Source organism: Asterias rubens, chromosome 9 (genome assembly GCF_902459465.1).
Source record: "Asterias rubens chromosome 9, eAstRub1.3, whole genome shotgun sequence".
Taxonomy (NCBI): Eukaryota; Metazoa; Echinodermata; class Asteroidea; order Forcipulatida; family Asteriidae; genus Asterias; species Asterias rubens.
Genome location: NC_047070.1, coordinates 4,238,211 through 4,256,335, shown reverse-complemented (window position 1 = coordinate 4,256,335; position 18,125 = coordinate 4,238,211). Strand labels below are relative to the sequence as shown.

Here is an 18,125-nt window from a genome sequence, read left to right as displayed (position 1 = left end):
CAGTCTCGAAGTATGACACAATATTGGCCCAAATTCATAAAGCTGTTTAGCAGAAAATACTGCTCAAATAAATTCTTTGCTTATAAAAGTAGTGGGGCACCGGTTACTAATGCAATGTAAACTTTACGGACTTTTGGCTGATGCTAAGCAATATTTGTCTGTGCTAAGCAAGTTTTTTGTGCTTTATGGCTTTGTGAACTGGGCCCAGATGTTACGTGCGGTTTCACAGCAGAATGTAACAATAAGGGAATCAATGTGTGGTGAAGAGGTTTTCAACTAGAGGTTTAATCCCAACGAGGCCTGGTTCTTGATAATTTTACCGAGACGAAGTCGAGATAAATTATAAAGAACTTGGCCTCGGCTGGTTTAAACCACTAGTTGAAAACCGATTCAACACACTTTGATTCCCATTCATAAATACCTTTTCGGTCAAAAACATCATCACTTTTTGGTCAAAAAGTAAAATAAGTGCAAAAATTATAATTGTTAAATGATTTCTTTCAACACAACATCCCTCCAGTTATGACATGGTAAAGCCCTCCGCCGCCCTCGGGTAAGCAACTCCTTATAAGGGAATGCTGTGCGCGTCGCGCGTATCGCGTCATGTGGCACGACTGTTTCAGCTGTTGCTCTCAACCAATAGCAATGAAGAAACTGTCTTAAAAGAACAGGTGCAAGGTCGCGTGTCACGCCCATGAATTAACACTTTTTACCAGTCATAAACAAAGGTTTATACACACCCACTTGACGCGCTCTCCAACAATAGGAATAGCGAAACTGTCTAAGGTATTTATGAATATCCAATATGATCAACTCACAGGAATAAACAACGCATTAAATCACCTCACTCACGACAAAGTATCATTCAATTCGCCAAAACGACAAGTTCATTTTTTCAAATTATGATTATCCCTAAAATATAGTGTCCAATCATGACTTTTATTTTAAACAATTATTACATTTAATGTTTATGACAATTTTTTTCATTTAAAATATATACATTTGGCAAGAAACTGGTTTGTTATAGTCAAAAAATACTGTCGTAAAAAAAAGGTAATCTTACCACCCAATGTCATACAATTTCTGCATCCATGATTGTAAATCGCCTTTCCATACAATAAAAACAATTATTCGAAATATAAAAAAGTTTGTGATGTTTCATTTTTTCATTTTACTCGAGGTTAAAATGCTTTCATCCCCTAAGGTTTAGTATCAGAACTGTCATCAGGACCCAATTTCATAGATATAAAGAATATTTGTGATGTTTAATTTTTTCATTTTACTCAAGATAAAAATGCTTTCATCCCCTAAAGTTCAGTATCAGAACTCTTATCAGGACCCAACTTCATAGAGCTGCTATACACAGAAACTTGCTTAGCATGAAATTTATTTCTTGATAAAAACAGGATTACCAAACAAATTTCCACTTAATTTTCAGGATAAGCAAACAACAGCTGAATACCAGTTACACGCAATATGCCACAAATGAAAATTTGGTTGGTAATCCTGTTTTTATCAAGGAAGAAATTTCATGCTAAGGAAATTTTCGTGCTTAGCAGCTCTATGAAATTGGGCCCAGGTGTTCCTCTGAAAAAACAATCGTGCAATGTGTTTAGTTTTTTTGAACACAACCACTTCACATGTTCTAAACAGATTGATACACAACCTCTATAGGACGTTTGGGTGACAGTATTGTACGAATCAATGAACCACACCCATCAGGGCCCGATTTCAAAGAGATGCTTAAAGCACAAAAAGTTGCTTAGCACAACTAAATATGCTTACAAGAATTAGGTAACCAGCCAAAACTACAATTCATAAATGTCACATTTACCATTTTGTGATTGGTATCCTGTGCTCATTCCTGCTTAGCAGAGAGTTGTTAAGCAATATTTTCAGCTCTATGAATATCGACCCCCGTGGATAGACGTTTACTGGACTGATTTGTTGACTGATAATAGGGGTCTTGGGGATTTTGAAATTTGTTGAAGAAAAAGTGGCAGAGTAAGAAACTTTTTGTTTACAGACTTTCCAACTTATAGGCTAAGGGCTCACCCTAACCCGTTAGGGCCAACGACACAAATATAATTATACACCAAATCCTGAAAATGTTGGCGGTATAGGTCTAAGATCTATCAGCAATACGCTCCATGTTCCTCGAACGCGCCTGGCCAGTTACGGGGACCGGGATTACTCTTAAAAAAAACTCACTTCCGGAATACCTCAGACAAATCCACAACATCACTCTTTTCCAGCAGAAACTCAAAACACACTTGTTCTTGCTTACTTCCCAACATCTTGACAAAACACACGAACGTACTCCACAATCCAAGGGGCAACCCCACGAACGTTTGCAGGGCGGGGTAAGATTGGTCAAAAACAAAATTATTTCTTACATGACAGACTAAGGCTCAAAGTCTATGGGGGAATTCCCTTGAGACAGCGGACAAGTCTATGTTGAAAAAATCCAGTGGGTAAACGACCTTTCCGTGGACACTCAAACTTTTAAGTATGTTTTTCACGCGTATTCTCTTAGAAGTAAGGGTGAATGGGATTTTAACTAAATTTTTTAACACACAGGGAGTTTAATCAAAAAGCTTAATCAAGTTAATTACTGGCAGGCAGTGTATAAGGTATTGGTTCTACTATTAAACCAATCTATTATTAATCAAATATATTTTAATGTATTTTTACCATAGGGTTTAACTAAAAATACATTCAGCTCTTTCCCGCCACCTTCTTTATGGAACCTATATCTTCATCCAATATTCCCCATAGCTCCGGGGATAGATACAGCTGCTCCTGGTTTCCTCGTGGGTCTTTTTCACCCGTCTGTCGGGGGAGTCCGTTCGGTCTGTTACGGTAAAAAACGCCGTTGGACTTCGCAGTCACAACATCAGACCACGTCACTCTCAAATCCCCACCACCGGGGCTCGGTGGTGCCTCCGGCAAACGGGGTTCCTTTTGAAGTTTTGGCGGGAGTTCTGAGGTGTCGAACTTGACGTGTGGACCCTTCTTGGGCCTGTAGAACTCTCTGGCTGTTTTCGATCGCTGGCGATGGTGCGTAGTTTTAGTCATAGATTCAAAAGGTTTCGCAGCCGACTCTGCCGTTGGTGGTGGAGCGGACACGCAGCCCCGTGACTCAAGCTCTGTTGATTTCAATGATATTCGATAATCGACTGTTTGGTCCGAGGTTTTTATTCCTTTCGTCGACTGAGGTCGGTATTTACTCATGTTATTACCTCCTTTTTTGGAGAGTTGGTGTTTCGTTCTCCCGATCCCAATTGTTTGAACTTGTAGTCCTTCCAGTTGAGGCGATTGTTCAGATGTGCTCGGTGCGTACGTCAAACTCACCGGTGATGCTGTTGGTACCTTCTCTCTGCTCTGTAATCTCGACCGGAGATTCCCGTACACATGACGGGCTGCGTTTTGCTTCAGGTACGGCCACCGCGTTGAAGCCTGCACGGGGACGAACTCCGTGGTGGAGCGTAGACCCACCTCGGAGAGGTCTGTCGCAAGAAGCATGTTGACGGGGCTCCGAATCGGGTTGAACTCTCTCTCGTCCTCAAAATCTTCCCACGGGGTAACCGGTGGGTTGACAAGCTCCGGGGATGCGTCTCCCATAGTGTACATGGACTCGGAAATGGGCGAGTTGCTCTTGATGAACATGGGGGCTCGCGAACCTAACGACGGTAGGTACGTCGCCATTTGCCGGGAGAACTCTCCGGTGTCATCAACACCACCCTGCTGAGATTTAGCCATTGTTATCCCTGCACTTTTCTGGTGTCCTTTTTATTTCTTCTTATTCAGAGAGCCAAGGACAGACAGTGGTCTCCCGCACTGGTCAATTCTATTCAATCCACATCACTCTCCAAAGTTGTTAAATCCGCCCCCTCTGCCCTTCGGCGATAACTCTCTGGTGAACAAATCATTGAAATCAAAATCACATACCTTTTATCACGCACAAACGACTGTACACCATAAATCACACTGCAGTCGCACAAAGTACACGTACACTAATAATACAATTTGAAGAGTGTGATCAAGTGCGCTCGTATGAAATTTTAATCACATGCATCACTGGAGCTATGGTGTATTTATGTGCAGTGTGTGTCTCTTTCGTTCCACAGTTATGTCGTCTACGAGCATGGCCAACACAGTGTCAAAGTTCAAAGCATGCATATTAAGTACTTTATCAATGCACAGACTGGATCACTTTCAATCAATAAACTACATGTATTCAATTATATATTGGCTCACCTCCAGTGTAGTGGTAACATCAACCGATTTCGTGGGTTCTGACTGAAACAATAACACCACTCAAACGCTACGTAGGTTCTCTTTCATTGCCGTTATAAAGGCGCTGTTTGCTGCTGCCACACTTTACTCCATGAAATTGTACAATACCACAACGGATAAGCACAATGTTGACGGCATAACCACAGAGAACAAAAATGGATTTTGCAACCCACCCTCTCCAGGACAACAGCAATGCTTTCAGGAGAGTATACCAATTCTAGATTCAAGAAAAGCAAACGACTGCTTCATATTCCGAAACATTACATCAAGTGAGTTACGTCCACAGAACACCGTCCACTGCTGCTGCACATGGGGTCATTTCGTCTGATCTTTCTGTTTAATAGTTACCTAGACAACGGAAGGTCTATATAAACTCGATCCCCAGCAGCTGGCATTGGCCAACCGCTGACCCCAACCGCTGCAGCGATCGTTCCGTATTGCTGGCTATTACAATGTTTGACATTCCAATATGCCATGTAGCTCAAAATGTGTTGAATAAAAAATGAGATACGACCGTGTCACTAGACTCAATTCAAGTCGGAGATTAACACTTCTACATTCACGTCATGTGTGTTATGTTTTCACTAACGCCAGCGTTTAGACTATAAGGAATGAGCTGCCATCTCAGGTCAGATTGTTGAAAAACACTATTTGATCATCGGGGAGCACTTAATGGCACGGGACACCTTTGGTAATTTTGTCAAAGACCAGTATTATCGCTTGGTTTATTCCACATAATGCATAACAAAACTGGAAATTTATTTTAAAAATTGGTCATCGAAATTGCAAGAAAATAATAAAACCCTTGTTGCACAATATTTTATTTACTTTCTCAGATGCCTAATAAAAGGCTTCAGGCATGAAATATTTCAATATTTGAGTGAGAAATTACATGTTACCGTCAATAACTACGTTACTTCAGAGGGAGCCGTTTCTGACAATGTTTGATAGGCTACCGAGTTCACCGTTGCTCGTTACCAAATAAGTTTTTATGTCACCAATTGTTTTGAGTAATTACAAATAGTAGTCCTAGGGTTGATTTTACAATGAGTTATATAGGAAATATTAAACGTACGGCTAGTCGTAAGTTAGGACGAGTAACTCGTTCTAAGTAGAGGTAAGACTAGTCTTTCACTCTTTGTGAAATCCTCCCAGTGCCTCTAAAAACCGAACATAACAGTTTAAATCGCAATCAGAAGCAATTATTAAATCGTAACACGGGTGACCCTAACACACAATGGCGCGGCCCTGTATTTATTTTATTGACATCCCCTTTTTTTGACACGGTGTCAAACTTCGGGAACAAAAGGATTGGTGTGCATTATCAATTGAACTTAGATACACTCTCACGGTAAGTATACACTCGAAACTGATATACCAGGTTGTCATAATTCCATAGGTCAACATGTGGGTCACTTATTTAGCGTGGGTTAAAGGGTTATGTACTTTTTCCTAACAAAAAACACAACGTCCACAGATTTACATTAAACTTACACAGTTTGAAGATTATGATAGTAGAAAGCTTCCCTTGAAATTTTACTTACTGAGGTGCTGTAGTTTTTGAGAAATGAGTCAAAGTAATTATTTTCGTCTCAGTTTTAGCATGTAAAAACGTATTACATGTAACCAGTTATGCTATGGTTTTGGTATAATATCATAACTGGTTAAGGGGATTTAGTTAGTAATATTTGAAGGGAAGCTTTCCCCTATCACCATCTTCAAACCCTGTAAAGTTTAATGTAAATCTGTGGACATTTTGAAAAAGTACCCTAACCCTTTAAAGGGTGCGCCCCACTGCCATTTCTCCACTGATTGTAAAACAAATCAGAAGTATTTTTAGTTCACGAAATAAAAGGAAAAACACAAACAATTTTGAGGCATATATTGATGTGGAGCATATCGATGTCAATTTGTATCGGGGATAACGAAAGTTATCATGTGTGTTGTAGCACTGTACACTCAGCACTTTCCCCCAGCACTTTCCCCCGAGCTCTGTGGAAAAAAAACACAGGCTTATTACTCGGCATTTTATTTTACCATGTACAATTTTCAACCATTGACCATTTTGTAGTTCATAATAAACGCATTTTCACAACCTGTGAAGCGATCAAATCCAAGACCACGAAAACTTTACTAACTGCTGTCTTTGTAATTACTACATTTTGTTTAAACCAGCTTAAAAATGTCATGCCATCAACTGTGTTTTGATGTGAATATGCCAAGGAGACATCAAATCAATATTGCCAAAATGAGGGGTGGGTGTTGGTTCGGGAAAAGAAAAAGAACAACAAATGAATTAAACGAGAAAATACTTTTTTATTCCTTTTATAGAATGAAGACATACCAGGGTTACAAAATTGTTTATAAAACTATTTAGTTTTTCGTCAAAATCAAATACCTTATCAGATGACGTCATCACGACGCCATCTTGTATGTAACACAATGAAAAAAGGGAAAGAAACACAGTGCCTTGATTTTTGTTTTGAATAAAATAAATGTCATACAGGGTTGAGGGTACACAAACTAAATTGTTTAGTTTTAGTCTAAAAACTGGTTATCACTTTGAAATGAAGTTATATTCCTCTAGAAAGCTGTATGAGAAAACCTTTAAAGAAACTGGACACTATTAGTAATTGTCAACGACATAGTCTTCTGACTTGGTGTATCTGAACATATGCACAAATTACAAAACCTGTGAAAATTTGAACTCAATCGGTCGTCGAAGTTGTGAGATATATCTGAACGAAAAAACACCCTTGTCACACGAAGTTGTGTGCTTTCAGATGCCTGAGACCTCAAAATTCTAAATCTGAGGTCTCGAAATCAAATTCGTGGAAACTTACTTCTTTCTCGAAAACTACGTCACTTCAGAGGGAGCCGTTTCTCACAATGTTTTATACTATTAACCTCTCCCAATTACTCGTTATCAAGGAAGGTTTTATATAATAATTATTTTGAGTAATTACCAAACGTGTCCACTGCCTTTCAAAGCGCATGAGCTAACTTTGTTTTTGTTACAACCAACAAGGACAATGTGTTAAGCCTACATGCTGGAAAGTGTGCAGAGTATTTTGTTGGTGGGTGTTTCACTGGTTTGTTCATGTGAACATTGATCACACAAAACAGTGCACATTGTCTGCAACTTTTTTGTATAAGCTCTACCAACCCCGTATATAGTGGCCTAATACCTCTCAGCAAAGATAATCTCGGATCACTGTTCGTTCATTCTTAAATTTTGATTTTAATTACCACGGTTATCATTAACGTTGATTTGACAAAAACAATTAATTGACTAGCAATTTCACATTAAAGGCAGTGGACACTATTGGTAATTACTCAAAATATTTAATAGCATAAAACCTTTCTTGTTGACAAGTAATGGGGAGAGGTTGATAGTATAAAACATTGTGAGAAACGGCTCCCTCTGAAGTGCCATAGTTTTCGAGAAAGAAGAAATTTTCCACGAATTTGATTTCGAGACCTCAGGTTTAGAACTTGAGGTCTCGAAATCAACCATCTAAACGCACACAACTTCGTGTTTTTTTCTTTCATTATTATCTCGCAAGTTCGATGACCGATTGAGCTCAAATTTTCACAGGTTTGTTATTTTATGCATATGTCGAGATACACCAAATGTGAAGGCTAGTCTTTGACAATTACCAATAGTGTCCACTGCCTTTAATTGAGGTAGTTTTAAAAATGTTCCTCTCCTACACTCTTTTATCGTGAGATTAGTGACTTCTAAATGTCTGTGCGCTTTCATATAAGTACACAATCTACTGAAAAACTTTAATGGCCTGACGTTTCGACCCTGGGTCTTTCTCAAGAGCTAAATGACCCAAAATGAGTGCCGCAACAAACTGAATTTGGCCATTGAGGCTCGCCTGTCTTGAACATTCACCAACTATCTCTGCAATATTATTTTCATTATATGCATTGCCAAGTTATACACCCTGCAAGCCTCGCTTTGGTTACATTAATTTGAATGAGTGGTATCCAAAATGGCCGCACCATCATTATGGCATTCTCCTAATCAACGTCATCAATCTCTTGCAAGGCGGCCATTTGCTTTCTCATAAACCGTCGGCAGGTGGCGCTGTCCAAACCGTCTAACCATGTCATCACTCTCTGGTCCAGGTTTTTATTTTCGTCATCATCATCAGCCTCTTTCTCCCCGTTCTTATAATTGTTCTCATCCCCAGGTATGTCAACACTGTCCTCGTTCCCAGCGTCAAGCTTAATCCGGACGCTCCGTAGAGTTCGGTTGGGTTGTGTTGATTTCTGATCCAATCCTGCTTCATTGTTCGCCTCGTGTTCCGAAGAAGTCACCAACACCGGAGTCGGGGAGGGGTTCTGGTGAGGCTTAATAACGCCCCAGCACGTTTGATGACCCGGAACCTTTGAAGGATGCCTTGGTGGTGCTTGGATGGGCAAGAGATCGGTCCTAAAGAGGGACATTGTTGTTGGTGTTGTTGTGGGGATTGTTGGTTCCGATAACTGCCTAGCTAAACACTTCGGCTTGACCGAGGGTAAGCTTGTTCCTGCATGAGGGAAAACAGATTAGGATAATCGGTATTCACTAGGTGGAGATCAGCGGAATTGCCAAAGAGTAATCTAGCTCTAAGCTAAGCGGGATTATACTGTTGACTATTAAGCTGCCCGTCCCGTTGTCAGGATTTCCCACCATATTTGAAATTAAATTTACATAAAGATGAGGAATTTATTGTATGTTGCTCTACCAGCCAGGCTCCTTTTATGGGATGACACCCATGCCTACATCCATATGGACTACGAAGAGGATAACACTGTTTCAGCCCAAGGAGAAGGTGGCAACGTGCCCCTGGTAGCAATTAATCCGCTGGGTCGAATCATCGACGGCCCACGTTTATTTAAGTGTAGCCGTCACCCTGAAGTGGCCGTCCGGCCTTATGAGTTGGGCGTTAAAAATAAAGAATACAGAACATATTATGATAACCATACAATTTCACCTTGTTTTACATTTCTCTGGCTCTTCATGAAGGCAGGTCCACCTTGTAAGGAGGTTGACCTTATCTGACCTGTGACCTCGTAATATGGTTCCCCGGATGTCCGGCTCTCCGAGCTGGCTGTCTTCATCGAGACGACACTGCTCCCCGTGTCCGAGCGCCTCTCAACGGGTCTGTTTGGCAAGCTTCTATCGGTCCCTTCCATCTCACCATCAGATGGTCTCGGTGATAACTTCCTGGCAATGTTATTGTATACTGATCTAGGCTTTTGGGTAGTTTTCTGTTTCTGTAATGGGTCCGTACTTTTTGTTTTCGACCTGTCTGGGCGCATTCGCAAAACCGGTGTTTGTGACGAAATCCACGGCGACGATGTTGCCGAAAGTACCGCTGGGGGCGTTTTGACCGCCATGTTTTGTGTGGATCCGAGTAACTGTGCTCGCCGTCGTTGCCGGTGTGTTCTACCGGTCAGCGGGGAGTCCGTCTCCAGCCTCAACTGACTCTTGGGACCCATCAGGGTCTGACTCCCCGCTCGGTGTTGAGCGGCTTCCTTTTGGTCCCTCAGCAGCTCACCACCCGGTGATGTGTCCTCGCTGTTAACTTCTACGTATTCTAATGGGGTACATAGTTTATACTTTGAGCTCGAAGGTAACATTGTGAGGTTTCATTGTAGCAGATTTCGTAAATTTAGAGACACCATCAAGTCAACAAACCTCGACTCAAATCAACCGTGACAAAATCTATTGTACCTGCAGTCATATGTACAAGTAATATTGTGTAAACCAAACTACACTGTTTTCTCATAGCTCTTGAAAAAATCAGACAACCTCGGCTGATGTCATAAATTTCGGCGGGAAACAAAGTTCAAGTAATTCCGAACGGTTTGAAGCGTCACAGAGAATCAAGCGATTGTGTAACAAATACACCGTTACCCATCAATCAGATACAAATTGGCTCAGTCATACGATGGTATGAACACTGGTACAGTTTTTGCTCCTCAAACTCAATGATCAGTTATATTTTTCTTCGGTCAAATCGCGTGGTTGTTGTAATTCATAACTTTGCGGACATATTTATTGCCCCTTGCGAAGTCAACAGGTCGAAGCCATTCAGTTGACTGGGGGTTCATGGCATCGGCAAGTCCCTCGAGCAAAGAACAAAAATAACCGGGTATTCCTGGTTAATGCCACATTGATATCAAATATTTTACCATGGTAGCAATTTTCATTTGCCACCAACCAGTCAGGGTTCATGAAACGTGAGAGGTAGAATTTTGCTATATAGCGGGTCATAACTAATACTAGAACAAAGTCCAATGACCTGCCCTCATCTGATAGTGACTTGTAGACCTACATCATACAAGTTCGGTACAACACAAAATTCCATAGCAATAATCACCAAAATCGATGTCAACCCGTATCAAGAACCTCGCAGGTTAACCCAAGATGGCCGCTTCCAGCTTACTCTTTTTACCATGCAGTCGCATTGGAAACATAACCCAGGTAGTCATATTCCAAAAATGTATCATTTAATTCAAGGAGAATTCTCCTGGCAGATTTTACAACACACCGTGTTGGTCAAAATTCTATGTCAACCGGATGTCTCAAGCACCTCGTAGTACAGTCCAAGATTGCCGCTTCGAGTTTACTCTTTTAACAGTGCAGTAGTATTGGGAAAAAAACAAACCAGTATTCATATTCCAAAGGTGTATCATTTAATTCACGGAGATTTCTCGGGGAAGATTTTACAACACAACCAGTGTTGGTCAAAATTCTATGTCAGCTCGTTGTCTCAAGCACCTCGTAGTCCAATCCAAGATGGCCGCTTCGAGTTGACTCTTTAGACAATGCAGTCGGAAACATAAACCATTATTCATAAAATGTACCATTTATAAAGTCGCATAGATTTCTCCTGGCAGATTTTGATTCCCGTTAGTGAGTAATACTTGAATTTGGCCACAGTGGATCTGTAGCAATCATTATTCCAGAGAAGGTCACGTGAACTTTACAAATTGTCTATCCTTGCTTCTCTGTATCCTTGGTCGAAGCTAGAAACAATGAGACGTGATTACACACCGGATGCCAACCTTCCACAGATGAATCAATGGCACTTCATCAAAACGTAAACATCTTCTGTGAGGTAGCATTGAAGATCAACTCACGATGAAAAACATCATCGAAGCTTTATAACTCACTCCGCGATAGTGCAGTTAACAACGATCCTACAAAATAAGGCAGTAGTCCCAGCCATCTTTCTATCCCTTCCTCCCGGGTAGTTAAAAAGCACCACAGTTCTTTTCAGATTTGAGAAGTCTTCCGAACAACGCGATAAATCTACTCCGCGGTAGTAGAATATAGAAAAAACAGTTTTCTAAAGAACAAACTCTACTTGGCAAGTAGATATACACATGGTGTTACAGCAAACCAACATCATCGAAGCTGCCAAACTTTGACAGTAGTGCAAGTTCCTCAGCAATTTCCCATTACCATGTTGTATGTGTTGAGAGCGGATATCAATCATTTCAGCGTGCTTAGCGTGTTTAAATAATTCACGCACCATTCCAATTCAATCACCAATCCACTTACTACAAGTACACATTTCCATAATCTACAGTCACCTATACTTTCTATAGACAGCACAACCTATGTTTAACCCTCTCTAGTGAAAACCGCTTTCATGAACAATAGACGTTTTTCTTCTTCGTAAAAAAAAAGAGTCTTAAAGATCGATGAAAGTTATTGCGTGATGGGAGAGCTTTGAGGGCATGTGAGCGCCCGACGTCCCCGCAGGAGCTACTCTAAACAGGGGTAAAGATATCGGGGTCACGACTTTATTATTGAGAACATGGGAACGAACTTGTAGTAAAAGTAACTTTGTATCTATCTGTCCATCACGTAGAATTTAACCTTGTACCATCTAGTTTATTGCTCCATGCTTGTACGCACTACTTTGCTTGTCTGAGGAGACAACAATTTGACTTCGCAAAAGTGCAGCCGCTGTTTTGTAAAAAAAAACTCACTGAGGTTAATACGAAGTGATCGATTTCATTTGGACCGGTAAAAATATCAACCCTTACAATTTAGCACTGTGTAAAGGATAACCCCAGGCTATGTAATGAACTGGTGTCAAAAGCACGTCTTGGCCCGTCGTAATCCGTCAACAACCCGTTTTCTTAGCCTTAGACAAACTCGGGGTCGGCAAATAAACACAACTCGTATGAATCGATTATTTTGGTTTCTGGTGAACGGTCTTTTCTTAGGGAGGCGAGGCCGGGCGATATTCGATTATTGCCCGTCAGCCTCGGGGATGTTTTATCTGGCCTGTCAATAATATGATGAGATAATTCAATTTAGTTCTTAGCTTATTGACGGCACTGTTGTTTCTTGTCAGTTAATTTCAAAAACTTGATGAGGGAAAATTTAATTGTAAACAAAAAAATTATAAAACAAATCAAAGGTCAAAATTCTTACCATTGTGTTTTTTGTTTTTTTTAAGCTGCGCATAAAAAAAACATATATTGCGCTTTACAAACAAACAAGAACAACATAAGCAATTTTAATTCACTAGAGTTTTAAACAACACTTTTAAAAAAGGACTCAATATACAGTTATGCTTTAAAATTAATGGTTCAGCATTTACTTGTCAGATCATGGACTAGACCTCCATAGTCCAGTCGGGATCAATGCGCATTGCATCAACTGACGCCCTTCTCCAGATTGAACTTGGATAAAATCAAGTGTAGCTAAAATACCTTTGTTTATAGCGACCTTTAACTTGACCTACTGAACTTTGATCGAGTTGATAATCTTGCATTCCATTGTGCGGTAGAAGTGGCTTGGTTTTTTTTCAAGGTCAATTACTATCGCCTTTCAAGCTACAAATGCATGATATTGCAAAAACACAAAAATGTGCATAGTCTGCGGTACAAGAAGTCCCTGAAATGACACCAAAGCAACCCTTGCCAAAGAGCATACAACGACCGTTGTATTTAATAACACCAAATAAATTGTTCTACAGGTCCTGTCAAAACCCACTGTTAAAAAAAAACAAGTTAGATAGGCCTATTTTGTCACCGGTAATTTCGCGATTTGATTATCTCTATAATTTTGGGACACATTAAAACATTACTTCAGTTAGTTCTGTAAACTGAAACATTATTTTAGTAAATTATGCCTAATTGTCACAGGTATACTTCGCGTTATCAAAAAATTATTTCCATGATTCGGACACACCAGCTTGTCGAAGAAGTTACAATCACCTAAAACTTGCTTTTACAAAACCATCACGAGGACCATTGCCACCAAACACTTAAAGTCCACTGTACATAAAGAAACAAAGGGACACGACAAGTACCAATGGATCACTACTAAGTTCGATAGCGTATTTCCGCCACATGAATAAGGAAGCTCTCTCTCTCTTATTCTGTACGTACACGATAAATCTAAACTTATCGTGTACGTACAAGATAAGAGAGAGATGTTTTGTTCATGTGGCGGCAATAAGCTTCCGTAACAAACTAATCTATGCAAATTAATCTATGCAAATTATTGTTTTTCCCCGACACCATCTCAGACTGGAACCTCCTGACGCAACATTACAACAGACTCTCCTTCACACCTGTTTAAGATCCTCATTACTTGAACACATTAAAGTTTAAAGCCATTGGACACTTTCGGAACAGAAACAAATTAAAAGTTCACAGATTTACAAATAACTTACAGGGTTTACAGAAGGTAATGGTGAAAGACTTCTCTTGAAATATTATTCCATGAAATGCTTTCCTTTTTGAGAAAATGTTAAACAATATCAATTCTCGATATCGAGAATTACGGACTTATTTTAAACACATGTCATGACACGGCGAAACGTGCGGAAATAAGGGTGGGTTTTCCCGTTATTTTCTCCCGACTCCGATGAGCCTAAATTTTCACAGGTTTGTTATTATTTAAGTTGTGATACACGAAGTGTAGGCCTTGGACAAACTGTTTACCGAAAGTGTCCAATGGCTTTAAGGGCCAAATGCAAATTAAAGGGGCTGGATCACACTAATGGCAATTACTCAAAATAATTGTTGGAATAAAACTTACTTTACGAGCAATGGAGAGATGTTGTGAGCAATAAACCTTGAGAAAAGCGGCTCCTCTGAAGTAACGTAGTTTTTGAGAAAGAAGTAGTTTCTCACTCAAATGTTAAATCACTTCATATCAGACCTAAAGCCTTTTATTGGGTATCTGTACGCACACATATGTGCATCAGGGATGTTTTTTTCTTCCATTAACCTTTTGCAACTGCAATGACCAATTGAGTAAAAATTTCAAACCACGTTTTGGAATGGGGACTTTCACATTTTTACTACTCTGACGACCGATTGAGCTGATTATTGTCACGTTTTTTCCCTGTTTTTCATGTAAAATGTTTGGTCACATAAAGTATTTTACCTGGATTAGATATTTTGGGAATAGTCTTTCCCTATAAAAATTGACATTTTGCTAAAAAGTGTACTTGCATTTTCCCCCCACCTGGGTCTGGCCAGAGTTACTCGTTCATCATGGGTGTGTTTTATTTTGGAGGAGCCTAAAACTTCAACTCGTAACCTAGTAAAAATTTACTGAGAAATAAAATGAAGTTTAGTGGTCAGAAAACATGTTTGATTTGTTCACAATATGATGAAAGACTTTACATATGTCTTTTATCGTCTTTTTAAATATTCATCATTGTGTTGCTATGTGAAGCTCTGGTGCAACCTAAGAATTTGGACACAATCATTGCTAGCGCCCTCTTGTGGTGCGACCAGGCTCATGTCAGAGACACATACTCCAGAGAGCTGCCCCAAGCCCAGGTCAATCCCTGTCCACCTTCACCGTTCACCTACATTCATATCATATGCAGACGACCGAAAGTGCAGCTACCAAACGGCACCTAGGACCAATATTATCCAATAATGTCATGTTGTAATGGTGTTTGAAGTTTGCATGTTGTGAAAAAAATATATAAACAAATAAGAACCAACTATTATGCGAAAAATTTGCGGATGCAACCATGTTGAAAGACACTGGACACTATTGGCATTTGTCACAGACTAGTCTTCTCACTTGGTGTATCTAAACATATGCAAACCTGTGAAAATTTGAGCTCATCAATTGGTCGTCGCAGTTGCGAGATAATAATGAAAGAAAAAACACCCTTGTCACACGAAGTTGTGCGCTTTTAGATGGTTGATTTCGACACCTCAAATTCTAAATCTGAGGTCTCGAAATTAAAGTCGTGGAAAATTACTTCTTTCTCGAAAACTACGTCACTCAGAGGGAGCTGTTTCTCACAATGTTTTATACAGCTCTCCATTACTTGTTACCAAGTAAGTTTTTATGCTAAAAACTATTTTGAGTAATTACCAATATTGTCCAATGCCTTTAAGATCACTTTAGCGTTGGCTTTGAAAAGAGCCGGTGTAGTATCAACGTTTCAAACAGTGTACTCTGCTTCTCTTCTCCAATGAAATCACTGGGTCCTAAAACAAAAAGCAAGAACCATCCTTGCGGATAAAGACATAGGACCAGTCTATGTTCGCCCCTGCTGTGCTGACGTCACAATAGGATCGTGATCTGTCTGCGAATGAGAGATCGTCTTTCTTTTGTCCCGCATTGGAGTGGTAATAATGTGACCTTAAAACATCACCAGATTGTTCATGAATGTAACACATGAACTCAAAGTGTTGACAACCTATAGGCCTTTTCGAAACACGGCTTGCTTTTAGGGGCTTGGGTTCCGTCAGTTATTACAAAAGGCGCTTTCCTATGAGGTTTCAAACAGGCGAACGGAGCCCTCAGACACAGACTAAGCCGTTTTAGAAAAACGCCGTACTCCGGAATCTCACACAACAATTATTTACTCTGGAGTACCCCATACAAAAATTATTTTTCCCATCAAAACAAACAACGTCAATATTCGTGGAAAAACAAATTCACAACTTGTCACCAAGTCGCAAGGTTTGGCGTCGAATTTCTCAACGTGGGGAAAACGTCGTGAAAAGAGTGTCTATTGGACACAATTCATAATAGTCACCATCAGAAAATATATTAATTACATCAAATTTAAGGGAAACCCTATTCACATTTAAAAAAAAATATAATCCAGCCAAGTACCGTACGGCTGTCATATAATATAATAACGGTTCTTGTTCAGAACCACCCCAACTCATTTAGAGATAGTCATTACATGGCGTTACCGCAAACCCTTCTGTAACATAATAATAATATTAATTTGCACTTTGACTTCATTGCAGTGGGCATGGTGTATTTCTTGTTGCGTTTTAGTTTTCATTTTATTTATGACTAATCGCCTTACAAGACTGGACGGCTACTTCAAGGTATTCATAACCAAACCAACTGCTACCTGGGTCACGCTGCCACCTACTCCCGGGGCTGAAACAGGGTTACCACCAAGCACAGTCAGTAAGGATGTAGGTATGGGTATCAAAGCCTGGCGTGTAAAGTAACACGCACCTTTAAAGCAATTAGGGAGCCTGCAATCAAGGGCACAGGTGTATTGACAACCGAGGTTCGAACCCACACTCTGCTGCTGAAACAACACAAGGACTTGGGTCCGGTGAACTTGACCGCTCGGCCACGACACGCATTCTATGCATAATGATATTTAATTATCATGCACGTTGCTTTGTAATGTGTTTCACAGTTTATAAAAATTTGTCTCCGTGGTTTTTATTGCTCTCTTTGTTCACATGGTCCTCCGGGTGGGATAGAAGTTGTAAAACTGGTACGGCGTTCCTGCTGTGATTAAAACTTCAGCATCTCACTCACACATTTCGGAAAACCATCCTAATATTAATAACAAATTCAAAAGTAGATGTTTCCTTTTTTTTCACCAATATCATTGATTTATTATTTTCTCTACTGATGTATAAATAAAAGTAAATTATACACAAATAAAAGCAACACGAAATGCTATGCATCCAATTAATATCACATGACGTTAAACAACAAAATAATTATTGTTAGTTTGTCAAGTATTTTTGCATTAGAATAGGAGACTTTCCAACGCTAGGCGGCAGCAGACATACCGGGTAAATTTCCATTGTTTACGTAGTTCTGAACATGCGCATAATTCTGAGAACAATGGATTTACCCGGTAAGTCTGCTGCCCTCTATCGTCCCAGAAAGTCTCCCATTCGGTCGTAGTTCACAATCCGGACCATCACAAGTTAACATTCCACTATCAAAGACTACTGTTTAGCAATCAGGCCCAGTTGCACAGAGTTGTGAAAATACCATGGTTTTCTTTTGCTGTTTTCTCAGCATTCCACTGGTAACTTCACACGTGACTTTCAAATGAGACACTGGACACCCTTGGTAATTGTCAAAGACCAGTCTTCTAACTTGATGTATCTCACCATATGCATAAAATAACAAACCTGTGAAATATTAATTTTGGTTTTTACCCATACACCGATGTGTGTTAGCACTGTATACTCAGTACTTTCCCCGAGTCCTGTGAAAAAATATCACAGGCATGTTACTCGGGTGGGATTCGAACCCACGACCCTTGCAATTCTAGAGCAGTGTCTAGAATCGGTGTATGGGTAAAAACCAAAATTAATATTCTTTATCCCCGATGCAAATTTAACATCTATTAAACCTGTGAAAATTTGTGTTAGTTTGGTCGTCGAAGTTTCGAGAGAATAATGGCAGAAAAGATTTAGATGCTTGATTTCAAGATCTCAAAATCAAATTCTGAGGTCTCAAATTCAAATATTGAAGTGAGAAACTACTTCTTTCTCAAAAACTACGTCACTTCAGAGGGAGCTGTTTCTCATAATGTTTTGCACTA

The 18,125-nt window shown here is 39.9% G+C and overlaps 1 protein-coding gene across 1 annotated transcript; it reads right to left on the bottom strand.

Moving 5' to 3' along the window:
• Positions 1 to 1,511: 1,511 nt before the first annotated feature.
• Positions 1,512 to 4,534, bottom strand: LOC117294909. Its single transcript, XM_033777459.1, has 2 exons — positions 4,261 to 4,534; positions 1,512 to 3,916 (listed from the first exon to the last, which is right to left on the bottom strand). Exon 2 carries the CDS (start codon positions 3,760 to 3,762, stop codon positions 2,719 to 2,721), a length of 1,044 nt encoding a protein of 347 aa, XP_033633350.1. The 5' UTR covers positions 3,763 to 3,916; positions 4,261 to 4,534; the 3' UTR covers positions 1,512 to 2,718.
• Positions 4,535 to 18,125: the final 13,591 nt, after the last annotated feature.

Bases quoted from the DNA above. Each gene is read 5' to 3' on its own strand.
- LOC117294909 (XM_033777459.1), bottom strand. From the start codon at position 3,762: ATGGCTAAATCTCAGCAGGGTGGTGTTGATGACACCGGAGAGTTCTCC.